The sequence below is a fragment of the Bombina bombina genome, chromosome 5, assembly GCF_027579735.1.
Source record: "Bombina bombina isolate aBomBom1 chromosome 5, aBomBom1.pri, whole genome shotgun sequence".
Taxonomy (NCBI): domain Eukaryota; kingdom Metazoa; phylum Chordata; class Amphibia; order Anura; family Bombinatoridae; genus Bombina; species Bombina bombina.
Window position 1 is genome coordinate 147,563,603 of NC_069503.1, and position 23,309 is coordinate 147,586,911.

The 23,309-nt window shown below is 40.1% G+C and overlaps 1 protein-coding gene across 1 annotated transcript in view; it reads left to right on the forward strand.

The window, feature by feature from the left end:
* The window catches only part of LOC128661400 (uncharacterized), a 33,506-nt gene extending 16,885 nt beyond the window's left edge, over nucleotides 1-16,621 (forward strand). The window contains exon 3 of the mRNA XM_053715658.1: nucleotides 16,425-16,621. Coding sequence (XP_053571633.1) covers nucleotides 16,425-16,621 — 197 coding nt within the window. The remainder of the gene's footprint in view (nucleotides 1-16,424) is intronic.
* Nucleotides 16,622-23,309: the final 6,688 nt, after the last annotated feature.

The following is a 23,309-nucleotide window of genomic DNA, read 5'->3' on the forward strand; positions in this document are numbered from 1 at the left end:
AGCAGAAGCTTAGATACAAGGTAATTACAGAGGTAACAAGTATGTTTCTATAATAGTGATGGTTATGCAAAACTGGGCAATGGTAAATAAAGGGACAACCTATCTTTTAAACAATAACAGTTTTGGTTTTTACTATCCCTTTAAAAAACCTTTTGAACTGTTAAAAATTTGGTCTTGCAAATATGTGGCATAAAGTATAGAGATGAACTTTTCCTATAAATCTCATTTATTTCTATAGCGTTTTACTGATCTTTGTTAACATTTCTGCTTTTGTAAATATGTCTGTAGAACTATGAAGATATTTGCAATGTTCTAGCTCTCCTGCGAATATTTTTTTTTCTTTCTACATTCATGAGTTACATTGTGTTAATTCCTGAATGATGAATTGGATATGTATAGGTTTAAAAGTTTCCGTTGGAATTCAAACTTTGGGTCTCTGGAATTTATTTCTTTTTCTATGATAAAGGAAAATATTTCTTTGAACACAAAGCTTTGTCTAGAAGAGTGATTCAGAAATGATAATAGATCTTTATTTAAGATAAAAAATAAGTGTTAACCTCTTATTGGCAGAATTACTATAATACAAAAGATTTGTGCAAGCTAGTTAATTAAAAGGAATAATTATTAAAGGGACATGAAACATTTTCCATGATTCAGATAGAATTTACAATTTTAAACAACTTTTTAATTAATTTATATTTTCAGATTTGCTTAATTCTCTTGGTATCCTATGTTGAAGTACTATTAAAAGCAATGTTTATAGCATCATTATACATTGTTGCAAGCACCTCTGCCATATAGGGCACAAGACACATGCACACTCCTGACCTGACCTATGTAATCTGTCACAGCAAGTAAAGCGTTAACAAAGAGTACCAAAAGAAAGGAGAAAATTTGACAACAGAAATAAATTGTGATTTTTTAAAAAAATTCTCACGCTATCCTAAAGGGACACTGAACCCAATTTTTTTCTTTCGTGATTCAGATAGAGCATGCAATTTTAAGCAACTTTCTAATTTACTCCTATTATCAATTTTTCTTCGTTCTCTTGCTATCTTTATTTGAAAAAGAAGGCATCTAAGCTTTTTTGGGTTCAGTACTCTGGACAGCACTCTTTTTATTGGTGGATGAATTTATCCACCAATCAGTAAGAACAACCCAGGTTGTTCACCAAAAATGGGCCGGCATCTAAACTTACATTCTTGCATTTCAAATAAAGATACCAAGAGAATGAAGAAAAATTGATAATAGGAGTAAATTAGAAAGTTTCTTAAAATTCCATGCTCTATCTGAATCTTGAAAAAAAAAATGGGTTCAGTGTCCCTTTAAAAATGAAACTTTCATTTTGACTTCCATATCTTTAACTATACAAACTAGACCAGTAGTCAGCTACCTTTTATGAGTAGTGTGCCAAAGTAATTCTATAATGGTACCAGACTTGCCAGTCTCATGTTTTGAATCAGATTTGACTAATGAATATTTAATGATAACAAAGACATAATGAACCTCAGATTAGACCCCTGGCTCTCTAGTCCCTTAGTCAGCCCCATTCCCACATCATTGCCTTGAGATCCCTTTGTCAGCATTTTATTTTAAAGGGACACTCAAGTCAAAATTAATAAACTTTCATGATTCAGATAGAGCATATAGATTTAAGAAACTTTCCAACTTACCTCCATTATTCAATTGTGCACTGACTTTTTATATGCACACTTTCTGAGGCACCAGCTACTACTGAGAATGTGCAAGAACTCACAGTCTATATGTATATGAGTCTGTGATTGGCTAATAACTGTCACATGATACAGGGGGTCGGCAAATTGCAGGAACATTTGAAATTTAGAAGAAGAATAAACTACTGCTCATTTAAAAATCAGAGTATGTGTTATTGTATTGTCTTTTTACTATGTAATTGTTGATTATGCAATGCTACTGTATTTAATGGTCCTTTAAAATCACTTGGGCCACCCTGCTACTGCCTGCTGATTAGGTCACCTCTGAGTATAGTGGATTATCGCTTAACCAAAGTGCACTGGATCTGTAAAGGGGAGTAAACAGGAGGATAATGAGGGCCCTAGCTGCCACACTGCCTGACAGCCAAGCAGACATGTGCCAAGTGCCAAAGACTATGTCATTCCTTTGTGCATTAGTTCTGGAGAATGCTGAACACTAATTAGGGGTAAGGATATATGTGGATTATAATTATTAAACAATAAAGACTTAAAGGGACAGTCAAGTCAAAATTAAACTGTCATGATTCAGATAGGGTATTCAATTTTGAACAACTTTCCAATGTATTTTTATCATCACATTTGCTTTGTTCACTTGGCATTCTTTGATTGGCTAAAATGCAAGTCTGTCAAAAGAACTGAAATAAAGGGGCAGGCTGCAGAGGGTTAGATACAAGGTAATCACAGAGGTAAAAAGTATATTAATATAACTGTGTTGGTTGTGCAAAACTGGGGAAAGGGTAATAAAGGGATTATCTATCTTTTTAAACAATAAAAAGAATAAATATAAATAGACTGTTCCTTTAATTCCCATTATAAGTTTACATTGGTACAATGGTGTTAATTATTGCTATAAAAACCCTTTAAGAATATTGCTACCTAGAACTATTGGTGAATATTTGGGAGGTTCAAGAACAAATGTTATCTTATTTAGGGATTGGCTCCAAACATTTTTAAATTCTCGTTCAATATAAAAAAAATGGGATTGGACGTTTTTATTTATTTTTTGCTATTAAATGATCCCGATGTTCAGTGAGTCCAACACAACTGAGGTTGACAATAATACAATATTCAAACTCTATTTCCCCAGAACGGCACAGTTAACAGCCGATATTGAATATTGATCACTGAAAACCATAATGTGTTTGTTTTGCAATTGGGTAGAGAAGTGTTTGGGAAAAATGTAAAACAACCTGAATGTCATTTGCATATGGGTAAGACGACTATACTGGGAGTTCTCATACTGTAAATTGTGAAACCACTATGTGTTAAAGTAGCGCAGCGATGGCAGCAATTTTAAATATATATGTATATGAATATATACATAAATATTTATGTGTTAATATGTGTATATACAGATATTAACACATAAATATATAAGCATATATAAATATATATTTACAGGGAGCACACAGTTCCCATAGACCACAATGTAAAGGTACTTTTCAGTGCCATTTTTTTTCTAACACCCCACACTCTCCAACTTTTTACCCCTTATAACTGCCTAGTGCAGTATTTTGTTATGGAAAAAAATATGCTAAAAAAAAAAAAAATTCTTAAAAAAAAAGAAGACTCTTGGATCACTTTTAGAAAATAACCAGAGATCTGATCTCTGATTAATTTTCTGAGCGCTAATCGCAGCAGCAATAACCAGCGACTGTAGATGTCTTTTTGTGGGCGCACAATAAATTAGCGCTCCATTTTTAATCTACCCAAATGTATGGCAGTTATCAATCATGTTGATCAGATCCGATCAGGATGATTCACAGCCCCTTCTCACATATGATTAGATGCCCCCAAGCAGAGGGCGGCATTGCACAAGCGAGAAATGAAGTTATGTCATAACGTAGGGAAGCTAAAAGCTTCCCTATAATTGTATGGGATTTTACAATCTGTTCCACTACTGCACAATGTGAGATATATTTTTTCACATACATAGGGCTCCAAATTCAGCTTTGGAGTGCCTTTAGCTGCAGGCTCAGACCACTGCTTCTTAACCTACTACATTCATTCTAAAGTGGCGTTTCTCTTCTGGGGTGTTTGAGAGCCTCTGCTCTTGAGATTGGCCACATACAACCAGGTGACAGTGAACCTCGTCCACCAACCAACTGATATATGGAGCCCTAATTGTTGACATCTAGAATTTCATAAAACATTCCAAACTGCACTGTACAGCATATGGTTTGTTTTTTTGTCAATATCGTTCACTTTAAGAATAATATGACGACACTAGGTTCTAGATATTGTAGATTGTAATGTTTTAAACCACATATTTTAAGGACTATTGTTTTGTATAAAGACCTGTGCAAACAATCTCAGCTGAAAAATTAAAAGATGTAATGACAAACTGGTAACTCACAAACATGTGATTTCCGATAGAAATCTCATTTATGAAGATAAAAGTACTGTAACAAGAAGTATAAAAAAAAGAAAGATTTTAAAAACATGATTGTTATTTTCCATTTCCACAATTTTAAAAAAGATCCAAATTTACTTCTATAATCAAATTTGCTTTGTTCTCATGTCATACTTTGTTGACGAGATATTTAGATAGGTAGCTCGCTCGTGTCTGGGGCTCTTCATGACAGGAACTAGTTTTGCCATCTAGAGCTCTTGCTAATGTGTCACATTGTTGCAAAACTGCTGCTATATAGTTTCAGACACATGCACACTCCTGAGCATAATTTCCTGCTTTTCAACAAAGGATAACATAAAAAAGAGGAACATTTGATCATTTAATTTAATTGGAAAGTTGTTTAAATTGTACGTATTATCTAAATCATGAAGTATATTTTTGGGGATTTATGTCCCTTTAAAGAATATAGGTTAAAATTGCATCAGTGGCCATTTCAGATTATATTGCACATGCGTATAAGGTAAAAAGGAATTTAATTTGATTGTATTATGGAACCAATTTTCCAGTCTGGAGTAGACCAATGTTGTAAACAAGAAGACTAAAACGGATGTCAGCAGCAAAAGAATATCCAGAAGAGTCGTCAGGCGAAGGTTTAATGCCGGAATAACTGATAGAAGTAAGGCGTAACATCAAAAGAGGCAGGCAGAAGAATTGTTAAAAGTTATGTTTCAAAAGTCAGCAACCAGTTTATTAGTCCATAAACCAAGGTACAGGCAAAAAGGTGGCACTAGGCTTAGAACCAGGAGAGCAAACAAGAAACAATTTGATTGCACTCAAGCACTTTTACTTTTGACTTGCAATACGCACGCTATGTCCACACAAAAAAATGAAAAACCATATATTGCTCACGTGTTACAGTCAGCCCGCAACTTGTAATCTAGCCTAGAGTTGGTAAGGACAAATACAGTAAGGGAAATTCAAAAATGTCTGCTAAATGTATGTCTATAATAGAAATGAATAGCATTTGTACTTAAAAAGGATATATGTGCAAACTAAGAGCAATGATTTATTGTGCACGGTAAACGGGCAAATTTTCCAATTTACGGGTGCACAATAAGAAATCAGCCATTACAAGTGGCTGGTAAATGCTACCGCGAGCTAGCGGTAGCAATTAGAGCTCTGAAAATTAACCAGATCAGATCTCTGGTTGTTTTTTAAAACACTCCCCCAATTGCCCTCAAATTTAAATGTAGCTTTTGGTTTTATAAAAAAAAAATATTTTTTTAAATAACTGCACAAAGCAGTTTTAAGGGTTTAAAGTGATAGTACATTTTGATGATAAAGTGCCCATTTTTAAAAAATTCAATTAAAATCAGGGGCACTTTAATTTATCAAAATTTACATTTCACTTGTGTTGTGAAAATACTTACCTTTTAATCTTGACAGCTGCTGCATCGCTTCCTCCGCCTATCGCAAAGCCTCTTCCTGGGTCTAAAATGAGGAATCCGGCTTCCTCCAATCACGGCGTTGAATCAGACACTAATTCCCCCGGGGGGGAAGCCGTGATTGGAGGATGACCGATCCGTCATTTATGACGTAGGAAGAGACTTGCGAAGACCGGGGGAAGCTGGAGCGGCTGTCAAGAGTAAAAGGTAAGTATTTTCACAACACAAGTGTAATGTAAATTTTGATGACTTAAAGTGCCCCTGTTATTAATCAAATTTTCAAAAACCGGGCACTTTATCATCAAAATTTACATTCACTTTAAAGTGAGGGGATGTGGGGTGTTAGAAAAAAAAAACAGCATTAAAATGTGCCTTTACATAGTGGTCTATGGGAACTGTGTGCTCCCTGTAAATATATATGTACTGTATATGCTTATAAACATATACATTTATGTGTAAATATGTGTATATATATATATATACAAATAAATATATATGTAAATATTCATATACAAATATATTTACACTTTGCTGTCCATTGCTGCACAACTTACCGACTTCGCTGCGCTAGGTTCTCCGCTGTGTCTCACAACATGAGAACGAGTCTCCCATTGGAGCCTATGGAAGCACGCTCCTGTGAGTGCAAAGCTTCCCTGCAATGTGAATGCTACCTTTCCTAACTTGTAATACCAGCGCACATTTGCGTGCCCTGGCATTACTGAGTGAAGAACAAATATCGCGCTTGCATAAGAGGTATTTTGCGCTTCACTCATAATCTGGCCCTAAATGGGCTTTTTACTTCTTCTTCTGCAATCAAAATCTATCAGCTAGATTACGAGTTTTGCGTTATGAGGGGTGCGGTACTAACTTGCACGTTACTGTCACGCTCACTTACCTACAGCGCTGGTATTACAGATTTTTCTAAACCCGGCGTTAACAGGCAAGAAGTGAGCTTAGAGCAAAATTGTGCTCCATACCACAATCCAATACCAGTGCTGCTTAAGTCAGCGGTGAGCTGGTTGTACGTGCTCGTGCACGATTTCCCCATAGACATCAATGGGGAGAGCCGGCTGAAAAAAAGCCTAACACCTGCGTAAAGCTCCGTAACTCAGCCCCATTGATTCCTATGGGGAAACTACATTTATGTTTACACCTAACATGAACCCCGAGTCTAAATACCCCTAATCTTACACTTATTAACCCCTAATCTGCCGCCCCCGACATCGTCGACACCTACATTATACTTATTAACCACTAATCTGCTGCCCCAAAATCGCTGACACCTACATTATATTTATTAACCCCTAATCTCCCTCCCCCAATGTCGCCGCAACCTACCTACATTTATTAACCCCTAATCTGCCGCCCCAACGTCGCCGCCACTATAATAAACATATTAACCCCTAAACAGCTGCACTCCCGCATCGCAAACATTAGTTAAATATTATTAACCCCTAATCTGCCGCCCCTAATATCGCCGCCACCTACCTACAATTATTAACCCCTAATCTACCGCCCCAACGTTGCCGCCACTATATTATATTTATTAACCCCTAAACCTAAGTCTAACCCTACCTCTAACACCCCCTAACTTAAATATAATTAAAATAAATCTAATTAAAACCTACAATTAATAACTAAATAATTCCTATTTAAATCTAAATACCTGTAAAATAAACCCTAAGCTAGCTACAATATAACTAATAGTTAAATTGTATCTAGCTTAGGGTTTATTTTTATTTTACAGGCAAGTTTGTATTTATTTTAACTAGGTAGAATAGTTACTAAATAGTTATTAACTAGCTAAAATAAATACAAATTTACTTGTAAAATAAAACCTAATCTAAGTTTTACACTAACACCTAACACTACACTACAATTAAATAAATTACCTAAATTAAATACAATTAAATAAACTAAATACAATTACCTAAATTACAAAAAAAATAAAAAAAATACACAAAATAAAAACAAATTACAAGATATTTAAACTAATTACACCTAATCTAATAGCCCTATCAAAATAAAAAAGCCCCCCCCCCAAAATAAAAAAAAAAAAACCTAGCCTGAACTAATCTACCAATAGTCCTTAAAAGGGAATTTGTGGGGCATTGCCCCAAAGAAATCAGCTCTTTTACCTGAAAAAAAATACAAACAACCCCCAACAGTAAAACCAACCCCCCAAATAAAACCCTAACTAAAAACACCTAAGCTCCCCATTGCCCTGAAAAGGGCATTTGGATGGGCATTGCCCTTAAAAGGGCATTTAGCTCTATTGCAGCCCAAAGCCCTAACCTAAAAATAAAACCCACCCAATAAACCCTTAAAAAAACCTAACACTAACCTCCTGAAGATCCACTTACAGTTTTGAAGATCTGACATCCATCCTCAACGAAGCCAGGAGAGGTCCTCATCAAAGCGGCAAGAAGTCCCCAACGAAGCCTGGAGAAGTCTTCATCCAAGCCGGGAGAAGTGGTCCTCCAGACGGGCAGAAGTCTTCATCCAGACGGCATCTTCTATCTTCATCCATCCGGTGCAGAGCTGCTCCATCTTCAAGACATCTGGAGCGGAGCATGCTCTTTGAACGAAGTCTTCTTCCCGACTGAAGGTTCCTTTAAATGACGCCATCCAAGATGACGTCCCTTAGATTCCGATTGGCTGATATAATTCTATCAGCCAATCGGAATTAAGATTGAAAAAATCCTATTGGCTGATGCAATCAGCCAATAGGATTAAACTTCAATCCTATTGGCTGATCCAATCAGCCAATAGGATTGAGCTTGCATTCTATTGGCTGATTGGGGGGTTGGTTGTGTGGGTGGTGGGTTTTACTGTTGGAGGGGTTGTTTGTATTTTTTTTCAGGTAAAAGAGCTGATTTCTTTGGGGCAATGCCCCACAAATTCCCTTTTAAGGGCTATTGGTAGATTAGTTCAGGCTAGGTTTTTTTTTTTATTTGGGGGGGGGGGCTTTTTTATTTTGATAGGGCTATTAGATTAGGTGTAATTAGTTTAAATATCTTGTAATTTGTTTTTATTTTGTGTATTTTTTTTTATTTTTTTGTAATTTAGGTAATTGTATTTAGTTTATTTAATTGTATTTAATTTAGGTAATTTATTTAATTGTAGTGTAGTGTTAGGTGTTAGTGTAAAACTTAGATTAGGTTTTATTTTACAAGTAAATTTGTATTTATTTTAGCTAGTTAATAACTATTTAGTAACTATTCTACCTAGTTAAAATAAATACAAACTTGCCTGTAAAATAAAAATAAACCCTAAGCTAGATACAATTTAACTATTGCGTAAGTTGATTTGCGGTAAGGCAAAAAAAAGTGTGCAGGACAGCTGTACCTACAAGACTCGTAATAGCAGCTGTAGTAAAAAAAAAGCAGCGTTATGAGCCTTAACGCTGCTTTTTTACTCATAACGCAAGACACGTAATCTAGCCGCATGTTTCTATGAATCTATGGGGTATATTTAACAATGTGTGATACCATGTTGTATATAATGTCTGCCGCACATTGATAAATGCCGACAGCATACACTGTCTGCATTTATCATTGCACCAGCAGTTCTTGTGAACTGCTGATGCAATGCCGCCCCCTGCAGTAGGGGGTGACAATCAACCCGATCGTATTTTATCATTTTATCGGGTTGATTTCTGTCCGCCGCCTCAAAGCAGGTGGACAAGTTATGAAGCAGTGGTCTTTAGAAACACGGGGCAACAAGCTCAATACGGAGCTTGATAAATTGACTCCTATTTGTTTTCATGGTAGTTTGCAGAAATGTATATTTTTTTTAATTAATTATTATTTAATGTATTTATTTGTTACTGTTTATTATTATCCACACATTAAGTGGTTCAAACATTTATATCAAGAAATATACATAAACAATATGTGATATATTTGATTTGGTTACACCTTACATGCACTTTGAAACAACTCATTAAACAAAGTTAAAAGGAATAAAAAAAAATATACTGTACATGGGAAAGGAATGGAAACAATTGAAAATGATATATGCAGCATGAATTCATCATTTTGTTCCAAGCATCAATCCTTTGTTACCATTTACACACCAGTCTGTATAACACTAGGTATTTGGAAATTACACCTGAAACTCATTAGTTAAAACATGTTCCGCTGTGGAATAAAAATGCCTTTTTTTGGCCCTGCTAAAAGACAATTAGCTCTCTGTCTGGATCCACACCCAGATTTCAAAGAATCCTTGAGTCTGGATATCCAGCATTGGTCTTTGTTTTAATAACAAATAAACTATGTTTAATCTTTTTCACCTCTTTTTACTCCCTAGAAAAAAATGTATGTGGTCAAGTTGAGTCTTTTGTTAAAAAAAAAAAAAAATCCCCAGATGGAAAATTAGACTTGAAACTACAAATGGCAAGAGAATTCTATCCCAGGCTATTTGGTAAGTTTAATACTGCGTGCAACAATTACAGATATACCTCCGAGAGCTTTCCAGGGCAAACTGGAAACCTTAACTTTGTAATCTTTATTACCAAATAAGAGTTTATGAAGCAATTAAAATGTACATAACACGTCAGGCAACATATCTGTGGGAAACGAAGCTTTGTTATTGAATTCTTTACCACAGTTCTCTTTTTCCACTGCTTTTAGTCTTTTTTTCTGGCAAACTTTTTTGGGAAAAGCCCTTTCCTGCAATTGATTAATTTCAGCATAGTTTCCACAAAACTGAACAAAACAATGTAAATGTTACAATGTGTAGCCCTCGTCCTTGTGTATCTCACAATTCTGCACCTTATGTTAACATTTAACGTTCAGGAAGACGGAGACCGCTAGGGCACATAGACCAGTTATTCTGTATAAATAGGATTACAATTATATTCATTTCTTTTCAATATTTTGCTGGGTATAAGCCAAAAAAGTAGAAACCAAAAATTAAGAATGAATCAACCAGAAAAAGAAAATACGATAACTGGCAATACATAATTTGGTTGCCTCTCTTAAAGATAGATACAATTTAATTACCCATAAATATACAGTACATAGAAACAAAATTGCATTGTCATTATTTCATTTCATTATTTATTTTCCCCACTTTTCAAATAATTTAACTTTCGAAAATTATTCCACTACCTATACAAGCGCAGTCATGCTACAGACTTAAAAAGCCTGAATCTAACAAATAATAATACACAGTGATTGCTGACTAGGAAGGAGTCCATTTATTTATCTTTCTAATTGGTCACACTAGAGGAGATAAGATAAGTATTACACAATAAGTTTCCAAAGAGGGTTAAATCCTTGAACTATAAAACAATATAAATTTAAAACATTTATTTTGAAAATAGAACTTAATTGTTGGTATAAGAACTATGTATATATAAAATTGTTTAATATTCCTTTAATATTAATAAATGGAGGGATATTTATACAAATAAGAGCAGAGAGCTTTAGATCCTTTCTCATTTTAATATTTTTTATTGAGGTTTGTGTACATTACACCGTATGGAATATGACAATTTACAAAAAAAATCTGGCTGTGACAATACAGTGAATGGACAATGAAACAATGCCTTAGATTTACAATATGAGATTAATAACTTGTAAGCTAAGTACTTAAATTGAGACATGTTTAGTAACAGCAACAACCGAGTGTCAGTAGTAGGATAAAACAAACATAGATGAAACCTAATTTTTCTAATGGATTATTGTATTGATGTAACTACTGCACTGGCCTCTCTTTGGCCAGGAAGGTTAGTAATATTATAGCAGTTGGTAGTTACATGATGGCCATTCTTCGACCATTTGATAAATGAATAATATTAAATGCAGAAAAAGTAATGGTAAAGCAAATTAAGCTAATATGATGATATATAGAGGCATATGTATCAAGCTCCGAATGGAGCTTGATGCCCCGTGTTTCTGGCGAGTCATCAGACTCGCCAGAAACAGCAGTTATGAAGCAGCGGTCACAAAGACATCGCCGGAAATCAACATGATCGAGTACGATCGGGTTGATTGACACCCCCTGCTGGTGGCCAATTGGCCGCGAGTCTGCAGGGGGCGGCGTTGCACCAGCAGCTCTTGTGAGCTGCTGGTGCAATGCTGAATAAGGCGAGCGTATTGCTCGCCATATTTAGCGAGGTCTGGTGGACCTGATCCGCAGTGTCGGATCAGGTCCACCAGACCTTGATAACTAGAGGCCATAGTATGTAATAGGATATGAAGAATTGGGGTAAATCAGCAGGCAAACGCTGCTTTCACTTGGGGGAGGGGACTAGTGGGGGCAATATAGCCAAATATAGCGCCACTAATGAGCTCATACTTAAATGAAAATAAGAACTGGAAACTGAGTGTATATAAACATAAAAGATTTGTCCTTTAAAATTGATAACGCAAGAATAAGATATGCATTTTTGTCACACAAGTGGAACCAAATAGCAAATAGGTTGCTATTGTAAAACAATACATATAAATAATTGTTATCGTTATAATAAAAGATATTTAGCTAGAGAAATGAAGGGGCTATAAACATAAATCATAAAGCTTTGCCTTGTGTTCTGATTGTTTGTGTGATGAGGATGAAGTTGCAAAATAGTATCGACATGTGACAGTAATATCTCAGGCCATACTTAACTAATGTGTCACAAATGAATTTGGACTAAATATAATGAAACCTGTTTTTATATTATTTGGGAATGATCCCCGCATTGCTGGAGGGGACACTCTTGGATCCATCTATTCTAATAGAAAATGGGGCGTGGGGAGTTAGCTTTTGTTATGGTCATTCTTGGACCTAAGAATATAGGGGGGGGGGGGGAGTGAGCATCTGATATACTAAATGTAAAGATAAGGAAAAATAAAAAATATATAAAGGAAGAAACCTTTATCATCTCCTGTCTGAATGTATGGAGGGTGATCTAGATTGCCATCTAAACCATTGGGGAGGTGAGTAATAAAAGTAGTTTCTGTAGGATGTTAGTTATATCTAGGGGGGCTGCTACTAAAGGAATACTGAGTAAAATAAGGGGCAAGATCTTTAGGAGACTAGTGCACTAAGTGGGTGGTAAGAGGGTATACCAGGGTATCGGAAGGGTACTTAGATACATTGTAGTTAAGAGAGAGAGATAAGCTAGTCTCTTATCATTGGAGCTGCAAAGTAAAGGATTCATAGTCTAGTTGAGTAGAGATTGATCTTATTAAGTTAGGAGGAATAATGCCTAAAGTGCAAGAGAGTATGTGAAAAATCAAGACAACATATTAAGAACAGATTAAATGGACACCTAATTCATGCCCTCTGTGATGGTTATATAGTCTGTAACAGAGACATTAATTGAGTAACGTATTGTTAATAAGTAGTGATGTTGCGAATAGTTCGCCGGCAAATAGTTCCCGGCGAACATAGCATGCGATGTGCGATCCGCCCCCTATTCTTCATTATTGAGTAATACTTTGACCCTGTACCTCACAGTCAGCAGACACATTCCAGCCAATCAGCAGCAGACCCTCCCTCCCAGACCCTCCTACCTCCTGGACAGCATCCATTTTAGATTAATTCGGAAGCTGCATTGTTAGTGAGAGGAGGGACAGTGTAGCTGCTGCTGATTTAGTAGGGAAATCGATAGCTAGGCTAGTGTATTCAGTGTCCACTACAGTTCTGAAGAACTCATCTGATCTCTGCTGTAAGGACAGCACCCCAAAAAGCCCTTTTTAGGGCTAGAACATCAGTCTGCTTTTTCTTTTTTCCTGTGTAATTTAATTGCAGTTGCCTGCCTGTCAGCGTGTGTGTCAGGCTCACAGCGTATACTGTGCCCACTTGCCCAGTGCCACCACTCATATCTGGTGTAACAGTAGTTTACATTTAAAAAAAACAAACACTTTTTTGACTGTGTTAAATAATAGCAGTCAGTTTCCTTCACACGTGTGCGTTTCAGTGCCTGCCTGACAGGGCACAGTGTAACCCCAGTGCAACTCATATCTGGTGTAACAGTAGTGTAGATTTTAAAAAAAAACAACACTTTTTTGACTGTGTTAAATAATAGCAGTCAGTTTCCTTCACACGTGTGCGTTTCAGTGCCTGCCAGGGCACAGTGTCACCCCAGTGCAATTCATATCTGGTGTAACAGCAGTGTAGATTTAAAAAAAACAACACTTTTTTGACTGTGTTAAATAATAGCAGTCAGTTTCCTTCACACGTGTGCATTTCAGGGCTTGCCAGGGAACAGTGTCACCCCAGTGCAACTCATATCTGGTGTAACAGTAGTGTACATTTAAAAGAAACAACACTTTTTTGACTGTGTTAAATAATAGCAGTCAGTTTCCTTCACACGTGTGCGTTTCAGTGCCTGCCAGGGCACAGTGTCACCCCAGTGCAACTCATATCTGGTGTAACAGTAGTGTACATTTAAAAAAAAAATACAATTTTGACTGTAATAGATTGAATAGCAGTTAGTTGTCTGCAAGCGTGTGTGTCAGGCCTACAGCGTCTACTCTGCCAACTTCTGCCAGTGCACAGTGCCACTCATAGCTGTTGTCACAGTAGCTTGCATGCATAGTACCACTAATCTAAAAAAAAAATGACAGGCAGAGGCAGGCCACCCCGCAGGGGCCGTCGTGGTCGTGGTGCTGTGATTCCCTTTGGCCCTAGAATAATGCTCAGTGTTCAGAGGCCACGTATCCCGAACTCGAACAGTTCTGAGGACATAGTTGACTGGCTAACACAGGACACCCAATCTTCTACAGCTTCCGCTCGGAACCTTGACGCACCATCCTCCTCCAGCTTAGCTTCGGGCACCTCTCAAGTTACCACTCGCCCGCCTGCCGCCACCACCAACACTAGCACCACAGCCGCTTCACTTGATCTGTCACAGGAGTTATTTACACATCAGTTGGAAGAAATGAGTGATAGTGATGCGCAAACATTATTGCCAGAGGATGTAGATAACAGGGATATGTCTCAGTCAGGCAGTATTACACACATGGACATAACAGGGATTAAACTGATAAGAATAGAACTACTTAACACACCAGTCCTATCTGGTGGCACATTAGATTGCACGTGCAGTGCCCCAAATTTGAAGTAGGAGGACCGACCAAGCATCTTTTTCCATCTCCCAGTTCCTAAAATCAATGCCATATACACATCCCCTGATAGGGGACGTAACAGGGTTTAAACTGATAAGAATAGAACTACTTAACACACCACTCCTATCTGGTGGCACATTAGATTGCACGTGCAGTGCCCCAAATTTGAAGTAGGAGGACCGACCAAGCATCTTTTTCCATCTCCCGGTTCCTAAAATCGATGCCATATACACGTCCCCTGATAGGGGACGTAACAGGGATTAAACTGATAGGAATAGTACTACTTAACACACCTTATAATAACGCAGAGAGAGGCAACGCAGAGAGAGGAGTCTGAAGAAGAGGAGTCAGAGGAGGAAGGTGGCTTTGAGGAGGTGGAAGACCAAACACAGCAGGCATCCCAGGGGGCTTGTTGTCACCTTTCGGGGACCCTTGGTGTTGTACGTGGCTGGGTGGAGGAAGAGACCTTCAATGACATCAGTGAGGACAAGGAACGGGACATGGCTAGCTTAGTATCCAACCTTGTGCAAATGGGGAGTTTGCGGTTGTGCAAATGGACTGTTTGCGGTGCGTTAAAGGGACAGTCTAGGCCAAAATAAACTTTCATGATTCAGATAGAGCATGTAATTTTAAACGATTTTCCAATTTACTTTTATCACCAATTTTGCTTTGTTCTCTTGGTATTCTTAGTTGAAAGCTTAACCTAGGAGGTTCATATGCTAATTTCTTAGACTTTGAAGCCCAAGTCTTTCAGATTGCATTTTAACAGTTTTTCACCACTAGAGAGTGTTAGTTCACTTATTTCATATAGATAACACTGTGCTCGTGCACGAGAAGTTATCTGGGAGCAGGCACTGATTGGCTAGACTGCAAGTCTGTCAAAAGAACTGAAAAAAGGGGCAGTTTGCAGAGGCTTAGATACAAGATAATCACAGAGGTTAAAAGTATATTATTATAAATGTGTTAGTTATGCAAAACTGGGAAATGGGTAATAAAGGGATTATCTATCTTTTAAAACAATAAAAATTCTGGTGTAGACTGTCCCTTTAAACGGGGAGTTTGGTCTGTCACTGTGAAGCGGGCGTAACCCTTACACTACCTGATTGATACAACATCATAACTGATGTTTTAAAGCACGTTATTCCAAACAATTTAGGAATGTTAGGTGATTTATGCCCTTTATGGCTTAAAAACAGACTCTGCATCTACTATGTAATTTTCCATGGGAGTTTTGCCATGGATCCCCCTCCGGCATGCCACAGTCCAGGTGTTAGTCCCCTTGAAACAACTTTTCCATCAGTATTGTGGCCAGAAAGAGTCCCTGTGGGTTTTAAAGTTTGCCTGCCTATTGAAGTCTATGGCGGTTCGCCCGGTTCGCGAACAGTTGTTGAAGTTTGCGTTCGCAGTTCGCGAACCCAAATTTTTATGTTCGCGACATCACTATTAATAAGTGCACTTACAGTGGTCTCTCTAATAAGATCAGCAAGGGTTACGGTTAAATATTCAGTAACTCTAGCATAAAATATTGTTAGTCAGCGCGAGATTTAACATTTTTACATTTTTTAAAGATTCAGCTGCTATCAAAAGGAATTATAGAGGACCTATTGTATAGCTCAGGATGCAGTCAGGTGTACTTCAAACTAATATGCTACCCCCCCCCCCCTCCTGAGCTGAAGGAGCATTAACTAAACAACAAAGATTTATAACATTAGTTAAGGCTCAGGGCCCCAACAACAAAAACTAAGAGAGTAATGGCCAGATCAATAATAAAGAAGGATAGGGAACCCATCAGGTTATCATCATTGCCCCACACTTATCTTTCATTGAGGTTGGCTCTCTAGAACCAGTGTCCCAAAATGTAGAAGCATTAAACAGGAAGTAACTGTGGACCTTGAGAAACAAGCAGAGCAAGAGTGTCTGAATAGCTGGTTGTCAAATGTTCGTGGCTGCATGATCTCTCCAAAAACACCCTCTTTTGAAGCGGGTGATAATCTTGTACAAGTAGTGGTCGGTATTTTGGTGTAAGGCAGCAGACAGTAAGACACTGAGTCTACAGAACAATTTTGAGCCATTATTAGGATTTTCAACCTCTTAAACAGTTGCCTCTGACCTCTGTCTAAAACTACTGAGGAATCACTGTCTGCCCCACTATCTGAGGATGTATCATAAGATAATGTGCGTTAAAATCTGGGGCTCACCTTGTCCAGCTCATTTGCGCAGAGGTCACAGGGCCTGCATTTGGCTGGGCTGGTCTGGAGGTAGAAGACCAGGCATCCTCGGTTCCCTCTGTTGGAGCTGCCGCAGTGGATGGTGCAGGTATGAGACTGCTGTCTGCTATGGTAGCGGGGTTGGTGTGGGAAATGCTGGAAATCAGGTCATAGTCCAGCAGAAGGTGCCCCTCGTTGCGCAGAGGTCACAGGGCCTGCATTTGGCTGGGCTGGTCCAGAGGTAGAAGGCCGGGCATCCTCAGTTCCCTCTGTTGGTACTGCCACAGTGGATGGTGCAGCTATGCGACTGCCATCTACCATGGTAGCAGGGTTGATTCAGGATATGCTGAAAATCAGGTCCTGTAAGAGAAACAACATGTCTGGAGTACCTTGATTGTTGTGGATGGAGGCTCCTGTGCTATTCCATACATTGTGCATATCCTTAGCTGCCTGGGTTGCCCCATGATAAGTATTTCCCTGAGCAGAGTATGAAGCAGAGAGGTTGCTATCTGCATGTGAAACAGAGGGAGTGGAAAAATAAGGAGTAGCATTATGAGAAGGTCATGGCCTAACATGAGATGCAGAGACCTGTGTAGGAGTGTCCCTGACATTGTTATATAACCCCATAACAGGTGTCATGGCATTACTACTCTCTATTGTCTGTGCGTAAGTGTACAATTGAGCCCTATTGTGGCTATGACTCTCAGAAGTGTTGACCCCCATTGCCTGAGCGATGTTATAGCTGGGCCTAGGATTAGGATCAATATTTCTCCCATCGCTAGCGCATTGCGGCCTACTGCTTTACCATTCAAGATTGATACCATCGCTACACATTGTGGCCTTCAGAATAAACCTCAAAGATTGCCCCCATCGTTAGCACATTGCGGCCTTCAGTATTAACCTCAGAGTTTGCCCTCATCGCTTGCACGGTGCAGCCTGTCATATTCCCAACCTGTGCTGAGGCCTGTGATGTTGATCTGGTGCCTACGCGCGTCTGTCTGCTTACAGCTCTTGCCGGATTTCTGCGTTGAGCTTGAGAAACCTGCCACCCGCCCTCCATCCCCAACCACCAAGGACCCGGACTTACCTGTGGACCCTTGGAGGGATGATGGGCTGTTAACCGCTAGGTTTACCGGAGCTTGAAGAGCAGAGTTCACCCTGCTGTTCGGAGCGACTTGCACGTGACTTGCGTGCTCCGCGATTATGTCACTGGAAGGGGCGTAGCCTAGCGGGAATGCAACCGGAGGCCACGTGGGGAACAGATTCCACCAGACCACCAAGGAGAAGTCCTCCAGAAGCGGCTACAGCCCCCCATCGTTAGCACATTGCGGCCTTCAGTATTAACCTCAGAGTTTGCCCTCATCGCTTGCACAGTGCAGCCTGTCATATTCCCAACCTGTGCTGAGGCCTGTGATGTTGATCTGGTGCCTACGCTCGTCTGTCTGCTTACAGCTCTTGCCGGATTTCTGCGTTGAGCTTGAGAAACCTGCCACTCGCCCTCCATCCCCAACCGCCAAGGACCTGGACTTACCTGTGGACCCTTGGAGGGATGATGGGCTGTTAACCGCTAGGTTTACCGGAGCTTGAAGAGCAGAGTGCACCTTGCTGTTCGGAGCGACTTGCACGTGACTTGCGTGCTCCGCAAATATGTCACCGGAAGGGGCGTAGCCTAGCGGGAACGCAACCGGAGGCCACGTGGGGAACAGATTCCACCAGACCACCAAGGAGAAGTCCTCCAGAAGCGGCTACAGCCCCCACCCCATCCGGGAAGGTAGAATGGTTCACAATGGGGGCAAGGGCCTGCAAGAGGGAAGTTATTGCACTTGCAACGGTAGGCGGGAGGTCCTGTAAGGCAGCAACCGAGTGGAGAGTGAGCAAGGCCCCAATGTCAAGGACCACAAGGGGACCCATAGTAGGTTAGGGTAAAAGGTTAGTGGACTGGGCCAGCAAAATAGGGTTCTGATTTTGGGCCTGAGAAATAGAACTGGTAACTTGGGCCTGTAAATTACCACTAGCAGGCTGGGCCCGTATAGGTTGGGCCTCTTTATGCATCTTAATGTTTAAGGGTTGGGCCGGCATGTGAGTGACTTGTGTAGACAAAGACCCTTGAGGCGAAGGAGGGGGGATAGGAGGTCGGATGCTCACACTGTGCATCTGAGCTGAATGGATAAGTTGCCCTGAGGAAGTTAACAAGGGGAGTTGGTGTGGGCAATGGGTTAATTCTAATAGGAGGTGTAATTGTTTGAATTTCCTGAGAAGGGAATTCAGTGATACTCATCTCCTCTCGCTCTTCTTCTAACAATGCAGGTTGGCATAGGACTGGATCCCTCCTGGAGCGCTTTGAAGGAATAGCGGAGCGTTGAACACAGTCCATGATAAACGATGGATGGTGTGTAAAAGACTTGCAGCTGTCCCAAAGGAAGCCTTCTTAACAGGTAGGAGTGACACTCCCCTCAAATGGCAGCATTGTTGCAGACCTAGAAACTTCCCTCCTTAACTTCCCTCTCCCTGCAGGCCTTATCCCTTATGTCACTCCTAGCCTATTTGGCTCTCCGTTCTCATTCTGTTAACTGATTGAACAGACAAAATCAATACACACAAAAGGGATTTTGATTATTTTTTCATGATTATACTTCTCAGTTGGATGTGTGCTGATCCTTTTTCAGATTTGCAGAACTGTTTTAAATCACAAATACAAGAACAAAATATGCTGCCATGGAAAAAAAAAACTGTCATGATTAATACATTATATAAAACACTAGTCCTAAAGCCCGTTCACACGGGCCATTTTTTTCAGTACAGCGGTCCCACTCTTTACACTCTCTCCTTCCCCCTCTCTTTTGCTCTCTCTATCTCCCCACTCTCTTTTGCTCTCTCTGTCCCCCTCTCTTTTGAGCTCTCTCTCCCCCCTCTCTTTTGAGCTCTTTCTCCCCCCTCTCTTTTGAGCTCTTTCTCCCCCCTCTCTTTTGCGCTCTCTCTCCCCTCTCTCTTTTGCGCTCTTTCTCCCACTGTTTTAAATCACAAATACAAGAACCAAATATGCTGCCATGGAAAAAAAAAACTGTCATGATTAATACATTATATAAAACACTAGTCCTAAAGCCCGTTCACACGGGCCATTTTTTTCAGTACAACGGTCCCATTCCTTACACTCTCTCCTTCCCCATCTCTTTTGCTCTCTCTATCTCCCCACTCTCTTTTGCTCTCTCTGTCCCCCTCTCTTTTGAGCTCTCTCTCCCCCCTCTCTTTTGAGCTCTCTCTCCCCCCTCTCTTTTGCGCTCTCTCTCTCCCCCTCTCTTTTGCGCTCTCTCTCTCCCCCTCTCTTTTGCGCTCTCTCTCCCCCATCTCTTTTGCGCTCTCTCCCCCATCTCCTTTGCGCTCTCTCCCCCCTCTCTCCCCTCTCTTTTGCGCTCTCTCTCTCCCCCCTCTTTTGTGCTCTCTCTCCCCTCTCTCTTTTGCGCTCTCTCTCCCCCCTCTTGTTTGTGCTCTCTCTCCCCCTCTCTCTTTTGCGCTGTTTCTCCCCCTCTCTTTTGCGCTCTCGCTCTCCCCCCTCTCTTTTGCGCACTCTCCCCCTCCCCCCTCTCTTTTGTGCTCTCTCTCCCCCTCTTTTGCTCTATTTCCTCCCTCTCTTTTGTGCTCTCTCACTGCCCCTCTATTTTGCGCTCTCTCCCCCCTATCTTTGCGCTCTCTCCCCCCTATCTTTTGCGCTCTCTCTCCCCTCTCTTCGGGCTCTCTCCCTCCTCTATTTTGCTCTCTCTCTCTCCCCCTTCTCTTTTGCGCTCTCTCTCTCCCCTCTCTTTTGAGCTCTCTCTCTCCCCATCTCTTTTGAGCTTTCTCCCCCTCTCTTTTGCTCTCTCTCTATCCCCCCTCTTTTTTGTGCTCGCTCTCCCCCCCTCTCTTTTGCGCACTCTCCCCCCTCCCCCCTCTCTTTTGTGCTCTCTCTCCCCCTCTTTTGCTCTATTTCCTCCCTCTCTTTTGTGCTCTCTCTCTAAACCTCTCTTTTGTGCTCTCTCCCCCTCTCTTCGTGCTCTCTCCCCCCTTTCTTTTGCTCTCTCTCTCCCCCCTCTTGCGCTCTCTCTCCCTCTCTCTTTGGAGCTCTCTCTCTCCGCCTCTCTTTTGTGTTATCTCCCCCTCTCTTCGCGCTCTCTCTCCCCTCTCTTTTGCTCTCTCTCTCCCCCATCTCTTTTGCGCTCTCTCTCCCCCTCTCTTTTGAGCTCTATCCCCCATCTCTTTTGCGCTCTCTCTCCCCCTCTTTTTGAGCTCTCTTTCCCCTCTCTCTCTCCCCTCCTCTCTCCCCCTCTCTCCTCTCTCTCCCCCCTCTCCTCTCTCTCTCCTCCCTCTCCTCTCTCTCTCCCCCCTCTCCTCTCTCTCTCCCCCCTCCTCTCTCTCTATCACCCCTCTCTTCTTTCTGTCCCCCCTCTCCTCTCTCTCTCCTCCTCTCTATCTCTCTCCCCTCTCTATCTCACAACGTGCCCGGCCACGCCCCCTTCTTGCCCGGCCATGCCCCCTTCAGGGACATTCGTGCACGGTCACGCCCCCTTCATGCTGGCCACGTCCCCGCTCATGCCCGGCCACTTCCACTTATGCCGCAGATCAGCTAGGGAGTAGGACTCAAAGGCCAGGTGTGTTTGTCCTCGTGCTGTCTCTACTGCGCATGACAGCTTCGGACAAACACACTTGGCCTTTTATATAATAGGAAGTCTTTCAAATAAGAGTTTTTTTTTTGCAGTCAGTGTTAAAGAGACACTGAACCCAAACTCTTTCTTTTGTGATTCAGATAGAGGGGTCAATTTATTAATGTGCGAGCGGACATGATACGATGTAGCGTATCATGTTTGCTGCACATTGATAAATGCCGACAGCATACGCTGTCGGCATATATCATTGCACCAGCAGTTCTTGTGAACTTCTGGTGCAATGCCACCCCCTACAGATTTGCGGTCAATCGGCTGCTAGCAGGGAGTGTCAATCAAAAAATAAAAATCAGCAGGGGATCAAAATAAAAATTTCCTCATTGTATCTGTATCTATCTACCTATCATAGAACATTATCTTCTTATGTTTGCACTTTTAAATAACCTTGATCGTGTTTGCACAACTTGTGGGTGTTAGGTTTTTTTCAACTTTTTCAGCTCCTTTGAAATCTATGGGGGAATGTGATTTTGCGTTCACTACTTCTCAAAGTCTATTTGTTACAGCAACGTTACGAGCGCGAGAGTGCAAACTTTTTACTTTTAACTTGTAATACAAGCGTGAGTCTCTGGGATCATAATCTAGCTCTATATAAGTAATAATTTTTTTTTAATAACTATGGCATTATTATCAGATTCTATAGATTTAAATATGGTTGTTTAATTTTCTACGACATTCTGTATTTACTTTATGTGACCAGAGCACACAGCTTCTGCAATTTACTACCCTCTGTCAATATCATTTAAATGGTATCTCAACTGATCAAGAGCACTGTTGGATTTACAATATAAAATGCTCTTGGGATTAATAAAAGGGCTTTATTAGGGGATTATATCCAGAGACATGTGTACTCACTGGGAGGTCAATGTGTAATAGCTGGAGTACAAATCACTGTACGTATGAAAAATGTATGTGTTATAGACCAGATAACAATATCCATGCTTCACAAACGTGGAATACGTGCTATGCGTGTTATAGAAGTAATGTTTATAGCCACCGGAAACATAGAAATTGAACACTTACTTTATCAAAAGCATTAAAGCTTTGAGCTACATTTTAAAGGGACGTGGAAATCAAAGTTAAACTTTTATGAATCAGAAAAATGTGGATTGATACGCTTCACAAGGGGTGTATACCTGAACAAAATAACAGCCTTAAAATGACGGTAAAATCTCCCCTTTTTAAAATCAGATTGAGACTGATATTTTAGATTAGAGTTGTATTAATCAGTTGTAATGAAGTTTCGCTATAACTTACTTTTTAATTTAGATATGAAATTAAAATTTCCCGCACTCCACCACCCACTTCAAAAGTAATTTTTTTCTGTGAGCTAAAGGTTTGAACTGTTCTGCAATCAGCTCACTAGCTACAACAAAAGGGCCATATGGGGAGAGCGCTGATTGGAGAACAATTCAAACCTTTAGCTTACAGAAAAAAAAATACTTTTGAAGTGGGCAGTGGAGTGCAGGAAATTTTAATTTCATATCTACATTAAAAAGTAAGTTATAGCGAAACTTCATTACAACTGATGAATAATGATGAGCGTGAGGTATTTGAATTTCATATCTATATTAAAAAACAAGTTATAGAGCATCTCAATTGCAACTGATGAACTACATCTAAAATATCACTAAGATTCCGGATCTGATTTTAAAAAGGGAAAAGTTTACCATCACTTTAAATGGTTTTTAAACATTTTATTTTGCAATGCAGTGCTTAAAAGTTTAATGCACCTTTAAGCCTATATCCATTTTCTAACCCTAACCTTAAGGGACAAAAGCAGTTTACAGAGAGATAGATAGATAAATACAAACA